General features: G+C 31.7%; 2 protein-coding genes across 5 annotated transcripts in view; both read right to left on the bottom strand.

The window, feature by feature from the left end:
- LOC143205642 (uncharacterized) overlaps positions 1-20,852 on the bottom strand; it is a 64,354-nt gene extending 43,502 nt beyond the window's left edge. The window contains exon 1 of the mRNA XM_076418754.1: positions 20,765-20,852. The gene's annotated coding sequence lies outside the window, so the exon portion shown is untranslated. The remainder of the gene's footprint in view (positions 1-20,764) is intronic.
- A 681-nt stretch (positions 20,853-21,533) lies between these two features.
- Positions 21,534-24,413, bottom strand: LOC143205499 (ankyrin repeat domain-containing protein 27). 4 transcript variants are annotated; one of them, XM_076418680.1, is made up of 3 exons: positions 23,432-24,413; positions 22,720-23,380; positions 21,534-22,668 (listed from the first exon to the last, which is right to left on the bottom strand). In XM_076418680.1, exons 1-3 carry the CDS (start codon positions 24,386-24,388, stop codon positions 21,668-21,670), a joined length of 2,619 nt encoding a protein of 872 aa, XP_076274795.1. In that variant the 5' UTR covers positions 24,389-24,413; the 3' UTR covers positions 21,534-21,667. The 4 variants fall into 4 exon arrangements, with proteins under 4 accessions (XP_076274795.1, XP_076274793.1, XP_076274785.1 ...); XM_076418678.1 differs by having other exon boundaries at positions 22,720-24,410; XM_076418670.1 differs by having other exon boundaries at positions 21,534-23,380; positions 23,432-24,410.
- Between the last annotated feature and the right edge of the window lie 136 nt (positions 24,414-24,549).

Below are 24,549 nucleotides of genomic sequence, written 5' to 3'. Positions count from 1 at the left end.
TAACTTCTTGCAATTAACAGAAGCAATAAATGTCTATAGATAATATACATATTTATGATAATCCACAAGCAACTTTCAATTTGTTTTTAGCTAATTGTTGCAGCTATTTACCATATCTTAACCATATATTATTCTGCACACACATCTCGAATTAAGGTAAATAATAATTTCTTATTAATAATAAGACAATTCTGAATAATTTCCCAACAAAAACCAAATAAAATTTCTTAAAATGAAAAATAAATAATAATTAAAAATAGTAAGTATCATGAATGATATTATTTCCCCATAATATACATAAATTTCAGAACAATAATAATAATTACCTCACAATAATGTTATTTCCCCTCTCACCCATACAGAATTTAACTAATTTTCAAACCAAATATCATTAGGCTCATCACTCGATCAACAAATCTCCAATACGTCATTATAAAGGCTCCAGTACTCGAACTGAACATTATATTATTATATGTGAAGTCGTAATCACAAAAAAAAAACAAACATGCAAATAAAGCATTTAAACAACTTGCATTCTTTGCACCAAATTTCATTCATATTATAAATTATCTCCAGCAAAATCAAAATTATATCTAAAGACTCAGTACCATTTTTTTTCTAAAGATGTTAAATTACGAACTAACAGAAGAGGTTTAACTTTTTCTCTTTATCTTCACTTTTTTCTCTTCTTCATATTACTGACTGCAATTTTATGACGCAATTATTACATATAGCCTGTCCAATAAAACAGCCAATATACGTCATCAAAATTTATCGTCAAAAAAATCATCAATTTAAAGTCAAAACGTCGCAATTTTGTTCCACTTGATTTACAACGTTTATAACCTCTAATTATTATCAGTAATGTTTTAAAGATTTTTACATACATTTGGCAACATGGTCCATCAGTTTCTGCAGTAACAGCATTTTATCTCTTCTTAACTGAGAAAAAATGAGAAGAAAAATCCATTACGGATTTAAAACGAACTTTGCATTTTTACAAATTGTAATTGGCAATATATTTGACAGCATCTATGACGTGCTTTGATTCAAAGTCTCAAGAAACTTCTAGGCGATATTTAGATAATTTTGACATGAAATTCAAAGCAAGACAGAAAAATCAAAATAAGTAATTACTAGCAATAAACAATACCACACAACTTGTTACTGAAGCTTAGAGTGTATAAAAAAATAAAATCATCTATGACGTCTATTAGGTCAAAGGCTTAAAATGCTTTTTCAGGCGATTTTCCGACATGGGATTCAAAACAAACCAGAAAAGCGAAAATAATTAGTGATTAGCAATAAACAATTCTAAACAACTTGTTACAGAAGCGTGGAGTTTTAAAAAAATACCTCAAAATTAATTTACTATCCCTATATAGCATCCACATAGCGAAAACTAATATATGATAACCCAATTTAGACTAATAAAATAATAACACAACACACGACGTATTCCTTCACTCCATCTAGCCCGAACCATTGTTCCTCCAATTTGAAAGGGCCCAATCAGCGGACTTGTGTGCGAATCGGCATCGAGACAAACGTCATACGTCACAGATTGGATTACCGCCGGGCCGTGTTTGACGCGTTCGAATCGGGACGCGGAGGCGTACTAATGAGGCTCCGGGGGAGCGGGGATCGAGTGTTCCGTAAGGTTTTCGGTGACGGTATTAATAAGGAATAAGACGAGGAACATGATGCTTCCGAGGATGGCTCGATAATTGGCTCGGATTCCGATGATTGGCAACTGGGGATGTATTATTCAACTGGAGTTTTAGTTTGATTACAGCGACACCTCCGTCAAACATTGTCTTTGTTCGTTATATGTGTATACAATAAAAAAGACCCCATTATATCAACATAATTAATATATTACGTACAATATTTTGTTAAATTAGCTTGTTAGAATATGCAGTCCTGTTCATTATGAATTCTTTTCGCTTTTCCAAATTGTCAATAAGAAATATGTTTTACTTTTTGTTTGAAATTCTTTATTATTTCATCAAGACAATGCGATCTCGCTCTACAATGATTCTTCGCGACCTTAGTACCCCGTTGGAATAGTTGTAAATATATATATATATATATATATATATATATATATATATATTTGAAAACACTTTTCGATGATGAGCATTTTTGATAATGCAATAATGGATTTTTCGAATATTGCTCTCATTTTGTTCCGGTGACTCCAGCCGTTCGAGAAAATTTATAAAGAAATATTTTAAAAAATTTAAAGTCACTTAAAAACAGTTTTCTTGGCTATTAAAATTGCATCTATTGTACAAAACTGAGAACACACTGAGAAAAAAAAATTGAGGTTAATAAATTCGTCAAATTTATGATTCCTAATTAATTAATACCCGTCTATTGTATACATGTAATATCCCGAGTTATCAAAAATATCTTGAGATTCAATACAGATAATAATGTTTTACTTTAAAAAGTTACATCAGAAACCAAAAGAAATTAGAGAATCGTTAAAGAGTTAAGCTTGAAAATAACATAGACAAAAACAAAATTCTCAAGTAATAAGCGCTTCTTCAAGTGATCCTCCATTGAAGAAGTATTTAATCGAATGAATCGCCACAATTAATTGCCACAATATCTGGAAAATCAAATGGGTTGTAGTGCAGCTGCAGGACCTGTGGTGAAGCAGCATATGCTTAATTTTTAGGAAGCGATTATGTCGAAAATTGTACAAAGAAACTAGTACTTTTTTTTAATAATTAACTTTGTTTTTATTTTTTGGATTTTTGGTTTTTATATTATTTATTCTAAAATGTCTTAATTCATAAATATAATCATTCTTAATTCTCGACTAAATTTTTTTCTGGACCAGGGTAATATAGGCTAACAGTACTTTTACTATAATTAATCAATAACAATACAACATATATTTGTAATAATTGTATGTTCTGGACTCGACATATAGCTTAAAGTGGCCTCCACACCAGGGTCGTCAGCTTTAAGCCTACCTAACTTTAAGCAAGCCTAACTTGGAGATTTTTCCAGAAGACATCCGGTCTTATACAGCCTAATTACTGGCGTGACTGGCATCATTTTCCTGATAGGATTTAGCACTATTACTTTTTAAGCAATCATAATTATAAACAGTCACACAAGCATAAATTAATAAAATTTGCAGCAGGATTTGAACCCGCGACTATTGCAACAGTAGGACTGTCCTGTCGCTTTGACCACTACGCCAACCAAACCGAAAAAATATGATATTACATTCATAAATTTCTTATATATATTTATTAGTTTTATTATCTATATATAATATAAGAAAACCCTAATGAACGTGTATTAGTTTCGTGGTATTCAAAAGATCTATTTTGGCTAGTAAAAGAGTGTTGACGACAATATGAAATCGATTTATCATCAGGGGGAAGGAAGCGGAATGATAAAAATAGAACTTAATGCCGATGGAGCCAGTGCGTCTTCTTTTCAATGCGCCCTTTGATAAATCACGTCATTTAGATTTTAATTAATATTCTTTTTTGAAAACAGTTTTTGCGGAAGTGGCGCGGACGATCAGGATACGATAAGGGACGACGGATATAAATAGGGAGAAGCCACCACTAGTGGTTCGATTTAATGGAAAATGGAAATTAACTTTTAGATGGTATATATTTAAAATAACCTGTATTATACTATGTGTGCAATTTTGATAATCTATGATCGGTTTAAAAAGTATTTTTTTTTGTTAGCATTAGTGGTTCAATAGTCTGTCCAATATGCTATGAGTATTTCTTATAATAATTATTATATGTGTGAAAATATCAATTCAGTAAGTTCTCGTTTGTTTAAAATATATTAACATGAATCTTATTTTAAAGTCTATATATAGTCTCCAAAAAATAACAGTAAACACGTGTCTTCAAAATGTATTGCCTGTTGCAATTTGTAAGTTCGCTTTAAAACCAGACAATATTTTCCTTCTGACTTTATTCTATTTAAAAAGAGAGACAATCCTGATACGTTCGAATATGCAAGCAAGTCAGCCTATAAAAGTCGTGCGGTTGTCAAACGTCTACAAAATTCTTCAAAATATTAGTTATAAATTAAGATCACTTTGATGTTAGCTCTGTCATAGATCAAATATATGAAATGTGTAAAACCAGTGAAATATTCATTCATTTTTTAATATAAGCATAATTTAATACAATTATTTCAGAAGAAACTCTTAGTCTCGAAAGTATTCAGAGAAAGCTTAGAGATATGCAACACTTTGCGGGATGTAGAACATCCTTTCACACCTTCTTGGATAATATAGGTTTTAAATGGTGTAAAGATAACCCACGAAGAGGTCTAATGGGACTGCCTGAAAGAGATTGTTTTTAAAAACACAATTTTTGAAAGCATATAACTATTAGGAACTATTTTCAGAGACTGGATCACTTATAGCAAGATTATTATAAAAATAATAAAAGAACAACCAAAGTTGAGGTAAACGTTAGAATAATAATTAATTAATTATATCGTTCTGTCACTTCATATTAGATCTAATCGAATTGGTATGGTCTGTAGTAAGGAATTACGAAGACATTCAGGTCGAAAAAGACGAGGACAAAGGACAAAAGGACCACCAAGAGCTATCTGGATGTGTGGAAAGAAACAATTTCTTCAATAACACATTGGGTTTAGATGTACTCGATCAGACACATTGAAGAAGAAACTGACTTGAAATGGTGGAATCGTAAACAAATGTTAGATAGATTGGAAATTAACAGCTTAGTTATTCACCTAAATAGCGATTACGACAAGTTTCATAACCATTACCACAAGTTTCATAACATTAAAATTACCAATAACTGGTTGAACTGGTTAGAATTAATTCCTAAATTTTAATATAAAACATCATGTATTTTCTATTCTCCTTGGCATAAAATACATGAAATTTTGGTTTACTTCTCTTGAATGTAATTTAATACGTTAAGCTAGTACAACGTAATATAATTGGAATGGGATTTGGACCACAACGCGCCCAAATAAGCGTCTATTTTTTCGTCGCCGTAACTCACCCTCGACATACCGTCTAGCCAGGGTCTCAGACGCTCGGTCTTCTAATTACACGCCATTGGCTATTCTCTGGGCGAACTTTTTTGTTCGCTGTAGAGGTAATTTATCCGCGTCGATACCGTTAATTTTACTTGCGTAACTATCCGGAAATTTTATTTTTTCTGCCACCAAAATGATTGATTATATATAAATGGCTACTTCTGAAACATCGAAACCAAATGTGTTTACATTTCCACCATGAAGTGATCACCACACCATTTCTAGAGACCTTGAGACATGTTAAGTTTTACATCTTGCAATAATGACGACCAGTAAACGATGACGAAAATCTGGCAAACCCGAGATATTAAGGGGTACTTTGGAGGATTTAATCACTGACCATCGTTGAGTTGGGACGTGCCCCCATCGGCTGCCCGAGTGTCTTCAGTTAACACTGCGTTGCTCTTCGTTTTTCTCTATGTAATTCCTTTGCAACAGATACTTGCAAAAGCTAAGAGTAATGCTCATTTTTATATCAAATATATCGAGTTACAATATGTAATATGTTTAGTTACGTGGGGCACCCTGAACTTTGGAATATTATTATATATTACTATATTATATATAATACGCGTAAATAACTTATAAACACAGGTTACTGCTTGAGGAACCAACAGTTGCAATACTTGAAAATACTTTATCAAAGATCAAACAAAAGTAAGCAAAAACACCTACCGCATGATTTAACTAAAAGTATTATTAGAAATCACCATAGCAGTTTCTTTGCACACTAAAGAAGAAGAAAAGTTCTCTAAGGTACATTTTAGTAACTGGACACAATTATGAGAATCAAAAATGAAATTGTCGTGTTAAATCCGGAAAATAATTTTGCAATAAAAACAGAATATTGACATTCACAATCTAAAACATTTGATAGAACTAGTTTGAAAGGCAGTATTAGGAACCGTTAAAACTTTCTTTGTTTATAATGTACTTACAGCCAATAACAATATCTAAACCTAGATATTTCTCATTCCACTGCATGTAGGCGGGTAATTTAAAAACTACCTTTTAAACTAAAAATAAGCCTTGACATACTTCAAGGAAAATTAACATCCAACAGTCTTGTCATCTTGCATCGTGAAATTTTCCCATTGTCCATTTCATAGGACTCATAATAATAAAACATACATAACAGCTTGGAAACCTTTACACAAAACAGTACAAAAAACAGTACAAGTATTTTTGTTATAAAAAAATAAATCGCAAAAAATTAAATGAAAATGCAGGAATTACAACAGATAATTTCATAAATAAATTAAAAAATAAAAGAAAAACAAAAAATCTCAGCGAAAAATAACGATTGGATTATCATATATTCACAAATTGTGAAAACTATTTATAAAATTTAATGTTAGGTATAGTAGACACGATCTTGCAATTTTATTTCTATAATATGATATAATCACTCTGATCAAAATGTACCATCGATAAATTATTAATCCAACTTAATACACAAAATACTACTGTGACCAGTCTAAAAATCGTAGTGTTAATTATCAGTGTTTTACTTCAAGTTTCGACGACTCAAATACTTCAACTAGTCAATAATTCTGATGTTACCTTTTAATTTTAATTTTAAGTAATGTACGGAAATTATTAATATTTTTGTTGTATGACCCATATTGATAATTTTTTAATCTTTATATTTAAATCTTAATCTTTATTTTTTTCTTTGTTGTTTCTTTTGTTTGTTTCTTTGTTATTTCTTGTTTTCTATTTACTTTTATTACTTTCGCATTGAATACATTTTACACTAATTTCAATAAAACATTTGATAAAAAATCCGTACGACATTCCATGGCATTTTATTTCAAAATTGTGTATAACAGTGGCCTCAAGAATACCGTTAATACTTCACTGTGGGTGCTAATGAAAGTACTTTAAATTTATTAAAGTTAAAAAATTTAGAAATGATGATCTAAAGATAACAGAATACAGTGGTAATATTATATAGCGAAATATTAGAAAATACCTAAATATTAATAATAGTAAACCTAAACTAATGGTTCTCAATCTCAAACGACCGATATCAAGACTTATTTGTTTATAATTACCTTTAGCTCAAAAGTTATAATGGATTTAAAAAAAAAATTAACAACCATACCAAAAAAGTTGATGAAAACGTTCTTCAAATTGAACTAATTGTATTTCAAATTGCTCTGCCATCCATCCATAATCCAGATCTAGACCGTCGAGTTACTGGCTGTTAGCAGAATGAATTTTCAAGGGATAGAAGTTTGTTTCTAAATTGAAGCCTATTTTGGAAACGAAGACATTCTATAATAAATGTATTTAAAACAGGACAAAACAGACTTTCTTCGACTTTCGTTCGACAAAGAGAATATATTGATGAAGTTCAGTTTTGTGTAAAATTTACTTTTTCATTCAGGTCAGGGATTTGTTATGTGATTTTGTCGGGCTAATGAACAAAAAGTCAAGCCAAGCAAGAGAAAAATTGTAGCACTAGGTGTTATAATACAAAGTATTGATTTCGGTCCTATATTATCCGGATTATAGGTTCGATGAATGGAAATCAAACAGTTATGGTATTAATTAATTATATATTATGTGACCGTTATATATTGAAGTTACAAAAATATTGAAAATACTATAGATAATAGAGAAAAGGAAGCGGCTCAGTTTTACCTGAAGAGACTCTTGAGCAGTCGATGGCGGAACTTCTGAACTGAACGATAGTCAGTTATACCCTTCGTTAAAATTCGAGATCAAAGTCTCGGGGTTGCCAGATCATCGTTATAGTTTACTAGTCAGCGTTGCTGGCACCCCACACGTTTTCAACAACTGGGATAATATATCTGGGTATTTTGTGAGCCGTTAATGTAAGATGTAAAATTCGACATGCCTCAAAATCGATACAATGGCATTAACTGCAATTTGAATTGCTAGCCCATCTATCAGATGTGTCTATTTAAAAGAAGAATTAAGTTAGTATTGATAAACGAATGGTATATATATTACTGTAGTATATCTGTTAATTCATAAATGATATCCTAATGGAAATGTAAGGAATATATTTAGAATATAAATAGCGGTTCGAGTTTAAGTTTCGGAACCAATTATTTTTTTATGTAAATGACATATTTTAGTACGACCGTTCCTCTTTTAACAACCGTAAACCTCATGGGATAATTACCGAAAGGGAAAGTAAGAGATAAGGCCCGGGCATAATCGTAATACCGGGGAAATGGTGTAGTGAATTCATAATTGAGTTTGTTTAAGTAAATGAAGACTACCCTCGCGCAGTCGAGTACGGAGGGGTGCCACGGTCTTATCGGGTAGCATGGCCACGGCTTTATAACCGCCACGGCGATGGCGGAGGAGGGGGTGACATCACAGAGATTTGCTGACAGCGAGATCGACGTTCGCGAAGCATGAAAATGGAAAAGCGTCTTTTTTTTGGCCCGACCACTGTTCGTCGACTCTTAATTAGTTTGACTCCGGCCTAAGTTATTCGCGCTTAATTAATTATAAAACTTTTAATTAAACTACCGCGAGCGGTTAGTTGTATCGTTTTTGCGAACTTTAGGCTGCCTGAAAATTGGTCCATATATAGTTAATTGTTGAATATGTTATTTAACGCGTATGTGATTTACAAATCTGTCCCAGCAGCTTCACAACTTACAAGACAAGACATGTTATAAATATATATTCAAAAACAGTGGTGACACATGTGTCAATATGTGTCTGTCTACTGCACTGCACTGCATATTTAATCCAATTGAGTTGATATGGCGTATTGTAATAGACATTCAGGTCGAGAAGTATATTCAAACCAGAACTGTCTGTATTTATGGAAAGACAAAATAAAACCTTCGGTTTGTGTGAGCTCGATCAGACACATTGAAGAAGAAATTGACAAATGTTACAATCCTGAACAACTTTTTGATAGATTGGAAATAATCAGCTTGGTTATTCACTTGATTAGTGTTTCTGAAAGTGACAGTGATTGAATAAAGATTAATACGATTGAATAAAACTTAATGAATGCTGATTTATAATTCAATGCTGACAATTACCAAGACAGGATGATGAAAGAGGAAACAACTAAAGGTCAATATAGAATTAATAAACTTTAATTGTAGAAAATTGTATATAGAGTGTGAGTGCTTTATGAGCATGTGTGTTATTGTTCAGAGTTTACATGAACATTTGGTTAACATGTATGAGGAGAGAAATAATACTAACTGTTTTGAAGATATGGCAAATTCATTATGGATAATGCAGTCATTAAATGTAGTTTTATGAAGAAAGATGTATACAGGTAGTAACAGTTTACAAAGCTACATTGTATCGAAAGAAACAAGAACTAAGAATAAACAAAAAAACATAAATATGCTTTCTAATGAAAGTAAAATACATTATTCAGATATACAATTGTTAATTAGGTAGATTAGGCTTTCGGGGGATAGCATTACTTAAAAAACGCACCTAAAACTCTATCTACACTAGTGTGAAAAAAAGTTCAATGTATATATGTAATAAAACAACTTTAATCTATAAATTATTGCGGCTGTATAATTAATTGTAGTTTTAAGTTCTTCGATAATATATGCATTTGATGTACTATAATGTTAAAATAAATTATAATCGATAACATTTTTGTTTCATTATTTAATATATATTTAAATTTTGTTATATATCAGAGCCAAAATGTACTAAAACTAAGAGTTGCTGCGGCAATATTGCGACAGGTCCCCCGTGTCACTACTGTTTTGAATAGACCATAGAATAGAATTTAATTGGCCAATGAAACGTGACGTCAGGATTGTCACGTGTCGCACCTGCATGGCAAACTTTATCAAAGAACCAAGCAAATGCCTTAACAGCAAAATCTTTTCGCCGTCCTGTAAGGACAGGTGCCTATAATGGAGATTTAAACTGGCCACTGAAATTACTTGAATGTACGATTATAACCCCATCTAGATATTGGACATAGCGAAACTTTTCTGCAGAGCCCATATTGAGTTTTCTCTCTATTACTGTATAAGTATATTCCGTCATCTATGATATGCCAGCTAATGCATTTTATTGGAGGGACTATACACCTACCTATTACCCGAATTATTTTAATAAATATAGTTTATCCAAAGTAGCAGTAAACATATGTCATTAAAAGGTTTAATATATTGTCTGTCGTAATTGGTAAATATTATTATTTACAATAATATTTTTCTTTTCATTTTATTCAAGTTAAAAAGAAATACAATGCTCTCTGATACGTTCGAATACGTAAACTAATGCGCCTGCAAAAGTCAATTCAAGATTTTCAAATGGCAAAATTATACAAAATATTAGTTATAACAACTACAGGTTATAAACCGACAAAGATTGTTTTAACGCTTTGCTTGTTTTGATAAATTATAAATCGCTGCTTATTATTACTCTGATTGAAAATGCCGAAGCCAAACAGAGCAGATTGCGTCTCGTAATCAGTTAGTTCGAACAGGAATGAGATAAAATGGAAGTAAAATTATTGAAAGTAAAATTAGTTAGAGAGGTAAAAATGTTTGGTGTTGAATTATTAAGTTGTTAACAGTTTTTATCGAATCAATATCAGCTTGTTAGCTCAAAGATATGAATATTAACATAATTTAATACAATTATTTCAGAAAAAAGCTGTCTAGAAAGTATCCATAGAATGTTTAGATCTATAAGATATTATGAGATATAGTATTTGAGAGTAATATAGGATATAAGTGGTGTAAATATAACCCACGAAGAGGTCTAATGGAAGTTCTTTTAAAAGAATACCATTGCTAAAAGCATATAATAAAATCAAGGATGACTTATTATTTCAATTTGTGTATTTCGACGAGAAATGGATATTTCAGAATGTGACACTGAGTTATTCATGGCAAGATGATAATAACAAAAAGTGATGTCAATACAAGTTGATGGAAAAAGTTAACGTTGGAATAACAATTGATTAGGTAGTCATAACATTTATTAATAGTTCATTGTAGATAACCTGTTGAGTTGAAAGGGTTAATAACACTTTTAGTTTGGATGAACTCGACATATCGAAGAATTAATTGGCGAACGATGGAATCGTAAACAAATGTATCATAGATTGGAAATTAATCGCTCAGTGACTCACCTGAATGAAACTTTCTGAATATGGAATTATGATTCAATACTGACAATTTCCAAGACAAGGTAATGAGAGTGGAAATAACTAAAGGTGAGTATATAATGTATATACGATAACTGTAGTAAATCTTATTGTAAAATGTGAAAGATTTATGTGCACAGATATATGTGTAATTGTTCAGAACACTGTTTTGCAGATATGGCAAAGGCATGAGGGAGAATGTATACTGGTAGTAACAGAACAACAACAACACAATGATATCAAAATGACTTTACAAGAAAACACTGAAGGAAACAAGAATTAAGCGTAAAAGATAAATATACTCTAACGAAATTAAAATATATTACTTGGATACACAATTGTTAATTAGGTGGAGTAGGCCTCCAGTTACCACTGCATAAAAAAAGGGCCTAGAACTCTAACTCGTAGGTGATATGAAAAAGAGTTCAACGTAAACATAATAAAACCAATCTACAAAATATTGTAATGTATAATTAACTGTAGTTTCAAGTCCTGCGATACTACAGACATTAGATGTATTATAATGTTAAAATAAATTATAGTTGATAACATATTTGTTTCATTATTTTATTTGGACTAGAATTTTGTTATATGTCAAAGCCAAAATAAACAAAAACTTAAAGTTGGTGCGGCAACATTGAGACGTTTTGACGTCATAAATTGAGATGACGTACATTCACTACTACTCTGGATAGACTATAGAATCACAACCAACCAAAAAGAACATATAGTCTATTCAAAACTGCAGTGCGCACGTCATCAATAGGTGCCTGTCGAAAGTTAGACAATATTTTTCTTCTCATTTTACTCTATTCAAAAAGAGATAGAATGCTGTTTGACAAGTTCGAACATGTAATCGAATGAGCCTGCAAAAGTCGTCTGTTTGTCAAACGTCTGCAAAATTCTTCAAAATATTATAATTACGGGTTATAGACCGGCAAACGTTGTTTTAACGCTTTGTTTTAATAAATTTCAAATCGCTGCTTATTATTACTCTGATTCAAAATGCTTAAGCCAGACATAACACATTGCGTTTCTAATCAGTGATTTCGAGCAGAAATGAAGTAATGAAGTAAAAGGTTGCCAGTAAAATTATTTAAAGAGGTAGGCCTTTTTACTGTTAATTATCAAGTAGCTGCGGTTCTTATTGAAAATATTTGTCACGTGTTGCAGCTGCAATGAATATTAGATTAGTATGGACAAGGTCATTGAAAAATCCCAAAAAAAGAAAAATATAATCTTGGATTCACCGAAAAGAGACAGCTCTTATACGAAGGGGTGATGGATCAAGATCAGCTTGATGTTAGCTGTATCAGAATTCAAATATACGAAATGTATAAAAACAGTAAGTAAATTTTTCAATACAATTATTTCAGAGAAAATTGTTAGTATGAAAAACCTGAAAAATATGCAGCTATTTGAGAGATGTATAAGATCCCTTCATATACTTGGGTAATATAGGATTTAAATGGTGTAAATATAAACCACCAAGGGGTTTAATGGAACTTCCAGACATTTGCTTTTAAAGGAATACAGTTTTTAAAAACATATAACAAAACCAAGGAACAATTATTATATTAATATGTATATTTAGATTAGTCATGGATATTTCAAAATGGTACATTGGATCACTCATGGCAAGATGATAATAAATAAAGGGTAAAGACAACAAAAGTTTATGGAAACAATTTTGAAATAACTATGGATTGGGTTTTGTTAGCCATAACATTTATTTATAATTCATTGCAAATTCTTCATGCTAAAAACAGGCATGATTTTATTCCTGATGAAAAATCAGAGTGATATTTGCTTTAAAACAAAAACGGTTTTGTAATTGTAAGCCAATACGAAAGCCCAAAATATAAGATAAAATCAGACGGAGAGAGAGGCAGTGAGAGAGAGGGGAGAATCGTTTATTTTCCTACTCCTAAACGGCTATTTTATTAATCATCCGACAAACCAAGTCTTTATAAAAACATTGCGCCGATATTTTTTTGCTCCCGCTCGCCCCGGTCCCAGCCCCACGACGAACGCGAACAAATTTGGAAGCGATGTTTTCGCGCCGCTCCCCACGAAAAAGAAATCGAGCAAAAGGTCCCCAACGGCAGGCCGGCCGGACCGGAGTAGATGCCGTCGACGGATCGAAGGAGATCGCAAAAAAACGACAAATGGAGGGGGCCCGGCCGCCGAACATTTGTTTCGGGTCCGGCTTGTCGGAACGACGGGTTCGGTGGGCGGTTCGAGTTTTTCAGCGCCAGGGTATATGGTAATGTTGCGGGGGTGGCACCGGCGATAGACCGGTCGCGGCTTCCCGATGATATGGATGTTTGTTTTTGGCCGATGCCGAATCTGACTATCTGTTTGCGGCTCGTTGCAAATGAGTCAGAGGTTTGACAATAAAAGAAGCATCGCTGAAGGCTTGTCTATCGTATTTTTTATTACCGGCATTCCTAAGTGTTGGAATTAATTCGAAGCGTTTGACAAAATATAGTAATACAGCACTCCGTTGAGTAATAAACAGCAGTGAACTCACGTCATCTGAATTGATGATGTCAAAACATGGCAATGTTGCCGCATCAACTCTGAGTTTTAGTTCATTTTGGCTATGACGTATAACAAAATTCTAAGGTAAACAAAATAATTAAACTGTTATAAATAAAAAAATATATTATTAAATTAAAAACTTTAACTGTTATAAAATATAATTTATTTTAACATTTAATATATATATTATTAAAGGACTTAAGACTACAATTAATATACAGTTATATTAGATTGGAGGTTAGGGTTGTGTTTTATTATACTTACAATTTTTTTTCCATGCCACCTACGAGAAATTGGCAGCAGGATATTCAGAAAGTTTCATTCAAGTGAATAACTAAGCTGTTAATTTCTAATATATCTAATATTTGTTCACAATTCCATCATTTGTCAATTTCTTCTTCAATGTGCCTGATGGAGTTCTTCCAAACCGAAGGAAGGATATGCTGTTTCCAGCATGAAGTACAATATATTTGCAATAAATTATTAACAAATGTTATGACTAATTTTAATAGTTAGTTTTCCATTAATTTTTGTTGTCTTAACACTATTTTTATTATCATCTTGCCACGAGTGACCATTGGGTAAATTGGTCCTCTTCTGAAATATTCATGTCTCATCTAAATACACATGTTGAAATAATCTCTTCCTTAAGTTTTCCTTGATTTTATTATATGCTTTTGTAAATTATTTTCTTTTAAAATCAATATCTGAAAGTTCAATTCCACCTCTTCGTAGGTTATCTTTACACCATTTAAATCCTCTATTACCTAACAGTCTATGAAACTTTTCAGATTAACAGTTCCCTCTGAAATAATTTTAATAAGCTATGTGTATATTAAAAACACTACTCACTGTTTTCATACATTTCATATATTTGATATGTGATAAAGCAAACATCAAGCTGATCTTAATTCGTCACCCCCTTCGTATAAGAACAGTCTCTTTTCGGTGAATCCAAAATATTTTTCTTTTTTTTTGGGGGGGGGGGATATTTCAGTGACCTTGTCCATACTAATATTCATTGCAGCTGCAACACGCTAAAAATATTTTCAATAAAAACCGCAGCAACTTGATAATTAACAGTAAAAAGGCTTACCTCTTTAAATAATTTTACTGACAACCTTTTACTCCATTACTTCGTTCCTGCTCGAAATAACTGATTAGAAACGCAATCTGTTATGTCTGGCTTCGGCATTTTGAATTAGAGTAATAATAAGCAGCGATTTAAAATTTATCAAAACAAGCAAAGAGTTTCAGAAAACGTTTGCCAGTTTATAACCACAGAAAAACTAATACTGTTTCTATAACTTAATTTCTGTATTTTGTGCTTTATAACCTGTAATTATTATCACTACATAATATAAAACAAAGTCGCCTTTTCTGTCCCTATATCCCTATGTGCGCTTAAATCTTTAAAACTACGCAACGGATTTTGATGCGGTTTTTTTCAATAGATAGAGTGATTCAAGAGGAAGGTTTATATGTATAATACATGCATAATATACTAAGGCAACATTGCTAATTTTAGAGGTTTCTAACGTGATGTCGTAAATTAACCTATTTTTTAGGCTTATTTAGCAATTAGCAAAAACGCTGCCTAACCCTACGAGTTAGATCAAATTAATGTACTACAGTATTGTACACCATAAAAAGGTCTACAAAAAAGTCCGCGATGGTATATATTTATCTTTTAGGGATAACCCACATTAACCATTTTTATTGTTTACTTTTTACGTGAGAAAATGGCTTATTTACGAAGCTATTTTAAGCAAAACGGCATTAATCCTTATCGAATTAAGTACCTTAAATACAGTGTGCAATATAATCAATATGGTTCCTTACAGCATGTAAATTAAACAAATATTTTCGGAGATATTACAAATTTAAAATTTGCGTTTAAAAATGTGTAATGTAATAAAAATTGTATGAATTTAGATATTCCAAAGATAGCAGGAAATCTTCATAGTAAGTATAGGGGAAGAGGAATTGTTTTACTCCAAATTTAATGCGTGCAGGCCAAGGGCAGTAATGAATGAACCAAAAATACTGGATCGATTTTAATCATGTTTTCATTGAGTGACATAGGCATATATATTTTATGCCCGTGCAAAGTCGGAGCGGGCCGCTATGTTTTTATATACAACGTTCATATTTTTTCTGTAGTGTATTTAATTTAGTATCAGCATTGCACCCGTGCGAAGCCGGGGCGGGTCGCTAGTAATTAATATTTTGAAGCATTTTGCAGACGTTTGACAACCGGACGACTTTGGCAGGCTGGTTCGGTTAGATGTTCGAACTTGTCAGACAGCACCCTTTTGAACTGGAATAGAATAAGAAGAAAAATATTGTCTGACTCTGAAACGAATTTACAATTTGCGACAGACACATATTGATAACGTTAGTTCACTGCTGCTGTTTTGAATAGACTATAGAAGAAATATAAACGCAGTAGTGGCTATTTCTGGAGAATGCTCGCTGGTATTCGATAAACTTCGGTAGATCCCATCTGATTTTGCGACGTTGCTATTTACAAGCAATCAAGAGATAGAATCCAAAGAACTTCAACAGCCATAATGCACTTGAACCTGGTAGTGGTAGGAGCTCTGTTTTGTAAGGTTAAGAATTTTGTTGTTTATATTTTATCTGTTCTTCTACTGTTCATATTTTCATTATAAATGGTAAGTGGTAATGAGTATATCATCGATTTGTGAATATTGTCAAAAGAGCTATTATGACACTTTTAATCGGAATTGACATATAAAAACATTCGATCCAGGTGAGTATCGATTCAATTTTTATTTTATTTTTACAAACTGGATTATAGCAAATTCATTATAGTTTAGACATAATTAACCATGCGAAAGTAAAAATACAGATAAATATGACTCGATGTCCTTTATGTGAGTATATCTCATCAAAATTACAGCTCGTTGATCATATACTCAACCCGCAGCATTAAAATTGAACATGATACATTGAAGTTTTAGTTTCTACACATTTTACAAATATTTGTGAAGAATCACTTCAATATTTTTGTATGCCAAAGAGTGTTGCTAAAAGTGCTAAACTTTTTCCCATCTCTCGGGCACATAGTGATATCGTGTCGAATCTACAATAGATTTAAATCCTGTTATCAGCTCGATGTAGCTGTAAATCTGATTTCTCCAATGGAAGTTGCCACAATTGAGAACAACCTCAATCCTAAAAAGGCTCCTGGAATTGATGATATTTCACCTGGGTTTTTAAAAGAGCTATCGCTAAAAGTAATAATAATGTTGACATATATATTCAATGTCTGTTTGAGACTGAACCATGTTCCGGAATGTCTAAGGTGCTCGAATAATTATGCTTAAAAAACCTGACAAGCCGACAGAACAAGTTGGATTTTACAGGCCTATTTGGCTATTACCTGCGATTTCAAAATTATTTGAGAAACTTCTATTAAAACGTATTAAACCATTTATAGAAATATCAGATTTCCAGTTTGGATTTTGAAATCACCACTCGACAATCGACCAAGTGCACACAGCGGTTGTTAAAAAGGCATTCGATGAAAGAAAATACTTCCCCGAAATATTCATGAACGTCTCACAAGCTCTTCACCGGGTATGGCATTTGGGACTAACATACAAAATGAGCAAATTGCTACCGCGGAATTACTGTCGACTGCTGGAATCATATCTTTTCAAAGTCTTTCAAACTTAAGAGTCTCGCATGAAGGGAAATTCTCAACACTTGGGGTCTTGGGACCACTCCTATATATACTCTATACTGCTGATATCCCAAAAACGAATGAAACGGTACCTGAAACTACCGTATTGTCCAGACCTGGCCTCCAGTAACTACACACTGTTTACAGGCCTCATGAATGCTCCGGGTTTGGCTCAAATGAAAAAGTAATTGCCAAGTTCAATCACCAAGCACTCACGGATTTCACCTCAATATTTTCCTATCACTGATACGGACAAAATTAATTTTCGATGCACAAATTGGCAACCCCTACATAAAGATTCCGGCGGCACGAAGGCGTATATTCCATGGGTCTCGGCACAATCTCCCAAAAACGAAATTGGAGACACTTGGAGAACGACTCCGTGCCAATAAAATTCGATGAGATACAGCTTGATATTGGATCCATGAAGTGAGGCGTCGTATAACGGGAACATGGGACAAGCCATCGGTAATTCTCGATCCGGAACAAATTGGCTAGGCCTATTCCTTGGCGGGTCGCTCAAGATGCTGCGTTTTTGTCGAGGGTCCACTGGGACCGGCAGGGTGTCGCGATATATCGCGTCTTTTATGGATTCTCCTCCAGTTATTCGATTAGTATTTACGAAAACAGATATAAAAATAATTGAAATCGATACAATCATAGAATTTTAAATATCGCTGCTTATATATTGCCAGTAAATTCACTTGATGTATAAAGGTTACATTGTACATCAATTAGATTGAAAATTAAATCGTAATTCTAATCAAAAAACTGTAAAACCATAATGGATATCAATAAAAATTAGTGTCGGGAGAGAATCATGTTTTGACCTGTTGTCTGATCATTCGCCAGTAATATACCATCATCTGTATCTATATCAAAATAGATCTAACTGGCCACTACTTTGGAGGAAAGCTACACAGAATTATCTCTTATATTATGTAAAATTCTGCAAAATCATCGATAACAATTAAGATTGTTAACTGAAGAATACAATAGAAAATTTAGGGAAGCAATAAACGAGCTGAAACTGAGGCTACCATTATTCTTGATGGAAAACAACAAGAAAAGTCATTTAAAAAAAAAGCAATATCCTAAATTCCCCATTTCAAAAGAACCCACCCTATAGTAATAATTAGAGAAATTAATTACAAAAAATCATCCAATAACCGTAATCATCTAAAATTTAACAAGAACTATCAGAGATTGGCATAACCTTAACTAGCATTCATATTTCACTTAATATTAGGAATTAATTATTTTCCTAGCCAAGTAGCTAAAACAATCATGATACCCAAACCGGATAAAAAACCAGAAGATGTAATCTACAATTGGGTTTGAGTTTCCTAATAAGCAGAGACATTATAAAATAAATGGATAGACTGGTAAACAAAATAAATATTAGACTTAAGTCGATGAACACACTGAATTAAATCCTACATATTCAGTAGCAGACACGTAGACGCTGTAGCCTTAGCATTATACGAAAATCTAATAGCAGCATCAAGGAGCCTTCAAACATCTGACATCATTCCCTAACCAATAATGTGCGAAATCTCAGATAGTCACTCGGAAGTAAGTAATGACGGCAAATATTCAGAACTAAAATCAATTTCCGCAGGTGTGCCACAAGGTTATATAGTCAGCTTAAATGAAAACAGCATCTCAAAAACAAACAAGCAAAACTTCACATTAGACCCAAAATAATGCAATGGTTACTTGGACAATAATCCGAACTACAAAGAAACCTAATTGTGATATAAATATAATAAAAACTTATATATTAAACTTTTATATGATAGGTTGATTATATAGTACTATTTCAGAGTATTGTCAATTATCCATGGTACATCGAGAAATAAAAAAAAATCTAGAAGTAAGTCAATATATTAGTAAGTATATATATATATTATGTATATACTAGTAAGCAAATATATTAAACTGTTAGTGAAGAAACACAAAATAAAGACTACTTGGAACTCGAAGAGACATTTCATCAATTTGATACAAACATGAGCATGAACCATGAAATTTGTTTAGATCTATACTTTGATAATATATTTACAGTAAAAATGCTGGATAGTTTAAACTATCCGTAATATAAAATAATTAATGTTAAGGTGCGTTTAAATTTTAAAATATTGATGTCACTGTTTCAAAACCCCCGTCAAATCCAAAAACCAACTCTACATGTACACTCTACACCTCTAATCGACAAAAAATGGAACATAAAAATATAGAGGAAACTTTTAACCTATTCATTTATAAATTATTATTTATCTAAATACTGACAAGAGCAAAGGCGTTGACATTTTTACAAATAATTTACCCTTACATTATACAGTTAAATATAAAATCAGACGTAGGAACGTACGAGGGTCATAGGAAAATCCATTTAACAACATCAAAAAAAGATACTCCATGACGTCCTTTTGTCAAGTCGGTTGACATAATAAAGACCGCGCGCTCCCCTGGACTAATTTAATAAAATTCGGTCGCCTCTTACACAAAGATCTGCCAATCTGACAAACAAAATATAAAAAAGAAGATAAAGGAACTAGATGCTTCGTAACGTACGGTTGAATCTCTCAGGGACCGCCGTCAGGAGAGGCGGATTCGTGAAATTGCAGAAAAAAAAGGTCTAGTCAATTCGCTCGAATCGGCATCGGGAATTACCGATAGAGTACCAAGGGTTTCTGCTTCTGTTATACGACATAGGAGTTTATATATCCAACAATACGTACGATGGTGCCTCGTCGAATTTTATAGACACAGATCTGCTAGTGTTCCTTTTTTCTTCGAATAAAATTGCCCTCAGACCCGCAAAACGTGTTTCTTTTCCTTTCCGAATATTTACTTAAGAATCCATTTTAACATATTCCCATTACCACAAAATAATCTTATTATTATAACAAATTGAATCACTAGTCATATATTAAAAATTTCCTCACAGTAAAGGATGTTAGAAAACGAAAAAAATATGTAAAAATACTTTGTCAAAATTGTCAACATCATTGGGATAAATGGTCAATTTACATTACATATGTTAATATCGTAATGATATCCCATTAACAAACATCACAATATAAACATAATATAAAGTAAAAATTAAAACTGAATAGATATAATAATAGTTAATAACGCTGAATATATATAAGGCCAAAAATAATACTTTTTATTAAAATTTCACAAAAACATTATTTTACAACTACTTGTTGCTAATCGCCATATTAGAATAGCCTAAAGTTAACTCAAATAATTTACAACACAACTTAAATGAATCATCAATAACTTACCGGATTTATATTCACAGCATTAAATATCACTAATAAAAATTTATATTGTTTAGTATGACATTTACTAATTATTACAACCAAAAATATTTAGAGCAATCACTGTCTAAAATATAAAAAAATGTCAGTGTCACTTTATCCACAAGTTCAATAACTAGTACTCTAATTAAATCGTGTTAAATAGCCTAAAACTATCCACGTACTCTATTCAACTTTAAAACAAGATATCGCGTACAGGCGATGATGTTTGGCATCCACTTCCGTGAAATTTTCCGCGCCAACTGAGGAAAATTCGGCAGAAGTTAGACCGCATACTTTGGAATGTGACGCCGTCACTATGGAAACAGCGCCGGCGTCCAAACTAGAGATACAAACTTTTATCAAACTATTTATGTAATATAGTTAGTTAGCAAGTGTTTAAAACTCTATTTTATAATATATAATATTTTGAAGAAGTTTATTTAATGTTAAAGAAATCGATAGAAAAGAAGAAAACGTTTTTCTTTATCTTAATGCCTAATATATGATTTAAAATGATAAGTGAGATATAATAATAAAAACCAACATAACTTTATCAAACATAACATATATTTGGCTATAAAATAGTAATTATAATATATTATATAAAAGTAACAAAATATAATATTATTTATAAGACGAAGATTAATTTGGCTCAAGCAAAAAAAAAACATATAAATCAATCTTAAACACAACTGAAATAAAGTTTACAGTACAACAATAACTACTTAAAAATCTAAACAAATTTAACATACTACAGATTTTTAATAAAATTATTTTATTTACAATATATTTTATTTACTATAATACCATTCAAAATCAGACAGTCTACATAACTCAATAAATTATAAACTAATAACATATATATTTTTAGAAAATGAAGAAGGTCTAAAGTAACATGGTTTGTTTATCAGATTTAATGTTGTTAGGATGTGCCAATGGCCGTTTAAGAGTTAGTTTTACATTATATGCTTTCAATAATGTAATTATTCTAAATAAATTTTTCTCCTCACACGCAGCCAAAACAGACATACCCGATAAATTACACTTTTGACCATTCGCTCCATTCTGTAGTAAAAGTTCGGTTAATTTTATGTTGTTTTGTACCGATGCGTAAAACAGAGCTGTATTTCCTTTATAATCTGACGCATCGATATTACAGTCTTCACATTTAAGTAATTCTTTCACTACAGCGACTCTTTGAAAAATACATGCCAAATGTAAAGGAGTATACAAATTGTCATACGCTTGAAGATTTATAGATGAGCCAACGTCAACAAGTATTCTTAAAATATCCGTTCGGCCATATTTGGCGGCCATATGTAGACAAGTAAACCCCTCATTATTAACCAAATTAACGTTCATCTTTACCTCCATTTTAGGATATCCTCCATCCGGTATATCATCATCACTCATATCACTACAACTACTACAATCACACAATGGATGGCACTTGCTTTTGAACATCTTATCACCCTTACCAACAAAAGGATTTCTATTCAGTCCCAAATAAAAACAAGTTAATGGCAGATCATTGTTTTCTATGGCTTTTAAAGCTAAATTTATGGTCTTTAGTTCAACTTCATTATTTGGTTTAATGCCATGCAGCGTATTATTCAACTTTCTAAAACCAGGTTCTGTTGAAAATAAAGGTACAGATTGACTAGAATTTATATTGCTATTCGTTACTATCTTTTGTTCCATTGAAATATCAATACTCTGATCAGCACCAAAATCTTTAAACAACTTAGTAACATAATAATTTGGAGATAGTTTAAATACAGTCATATTTCTCTTATTCTTAATGCACACAGAAGCTCCATTTTCTAAGAGCACTTTAACAATACTGAGAAAACCCCACCTTGTGGCCAAAAATAAAGGAGATTCACCTAAAATATTCTGTAAATTTAGTTCAACAAGACTTGAAGCATATATTAAACCATTGACACAATTCTCATGTCCTCTATCGCAAGCCAAATGAAGTGGTGTATTTCTATCGTTGTCTGTAATATTGACATCTGCACCATAATTTATAAGCAACATCAAAATATCTTGAAACCCATGCTGTGCAGCATAATGTAAAGCAGTCTTTCCGTCATAATCCCTACAATTAATATCCAGATCAAGAGTAAAAAGAAGTTCAATCATATATAAATTATTCTCTAAACAAGATATAATTATAAAATTTTGCCCATATTCATTTAATAGGTTACCCAATTTCTGGTTGCATTGCCCTGAAACTTTTCGCAAACAATTAGGACATGAACATAATGGATGACAAAACTTAGTTCCTTCAAAATACTCATTAAGCTCTATATTTACAAAATTTGTTAAATCATCTCGCCCTCCAACTGTCTTTAGTTTCTCATACAATGAATAAAATAATGCATTATTAGGATCATTAGTATTTGGCTTCAAAACTTTATTTACCGATAAAAAACTACTGCTACTAATAAATTCAATGGACCCTTCAAAATTAGCTAACAAAAAGCTATTTTGATCTGAACTTCCAAAAGCAGAAGTAAAATGAAACTGTTTCATAAATGTTAAATTAGCAATCCAATTGCAAATATTGCAATTTAATATAAGATAAACAAAAATCTGCAAAAAATCATCTGAGGTTAAATGCATATTCAAATGTTTTAATCTTACACTTTTACTAAAAACCTCAAATGTTTTTGAAAGACAATTAATTTTGTCTATTATAGTATTAATATTGTTTATTCTAGACAGTTCCTGCTTTGCAAGAGTGACTTCCTCTTCGAGTCTAGATGATATATTCAGATCATCTAAAGAAATATTTATAGAGTTCCTTACTGTTTTATTGAAAACACTATCCTTGAAATAGTACAAACTATTTATACTATACATTAGTTTCTCCCCAAGACAATATTGCATATACGTTTCCACTGCAACTTTTATATTATCTAAAAAAATACGGTCTTTATTACACTTTTCTTGTAAAATATCACTTTTAAAACACAGCTGCAGACATTGGGAATATAGCTTCCCCACCAAATCCTTTTGTGATTGAAGATTATCTGAGAGGAAACTCTCATCTTTATCTTTCCAAAACTCATCACAAAGATTATGTATTGATCTTAAAATATTATATCCAAAAGTTTCTAAATATAAAAAATCCATACAATCTCGTATTGAAACAAGCGGTGTATTGCTATTTGAATTTCTCATTGTGATATGCGAGGCAAATAATGGTCTTTCAATGCACCAAACTTTATATTTACTTTTGCCTTCAATATAATGAGTTTCTTCAAAAAGAATTTCCACATCAACATTAAAGACATCTTCAACTTTTAAAAAATGATTCTTCAAAAATATTTGTCTTTTATTTAAAGTAGAAAATGTATCGTCATTTTCTTGTATTAATACGTGATCTAAAATCGTATCACTCAAAATGTCTTCTATCCTATAACTTCCATTCTTTGGAACGCAAATTATCCACTTATCTTTAGATGATTTTTTTATTAAATCATTATAGTGGTCTTTAATTTTCTTAAAAAATATATTTTGACTTAAATCTTCGTCATATTGAGACCACATCTTAAAAAAACAGATAATAACTTGAATTGACAACAAACTTAAGGGCATTAATAAGTGAAAAAGTAGGTTATGTTCTTGTGACAAAACTTGATTTGTCGTAGTACAGAGCTTAATCGATACATTTCCCTAATTAATGTTATCAAAAAAAATAGTTTTAAATAATAGCTTTTTATTAACTTTTGATTATATTATACGTAAATAAATAATTA

This window comes from Rhynchophorus ferrugineus, unplaced genomic scaffold (genome assembly GCF_030347505.1).
Source record: "Rhynchophorus ferrugineus isolate W39M unplaced genomic scaffold, kcgeb_rfMv2 rfM1, whole genome shotgun sequence".
Taxonomy (NCBI): domain Eukaryota; kingdom Metazoa; phylum Arthropoda; class Insecta; order Coleoptera; family Curculionidae; genus Rhynchophorus; species Rhynchophorus ferrugineus.
The sequence above is the reverse complement of the archived record's forward strand: the minus strand, read 5'-3'. Positions and strand labels throughout refer to the sequence as shown.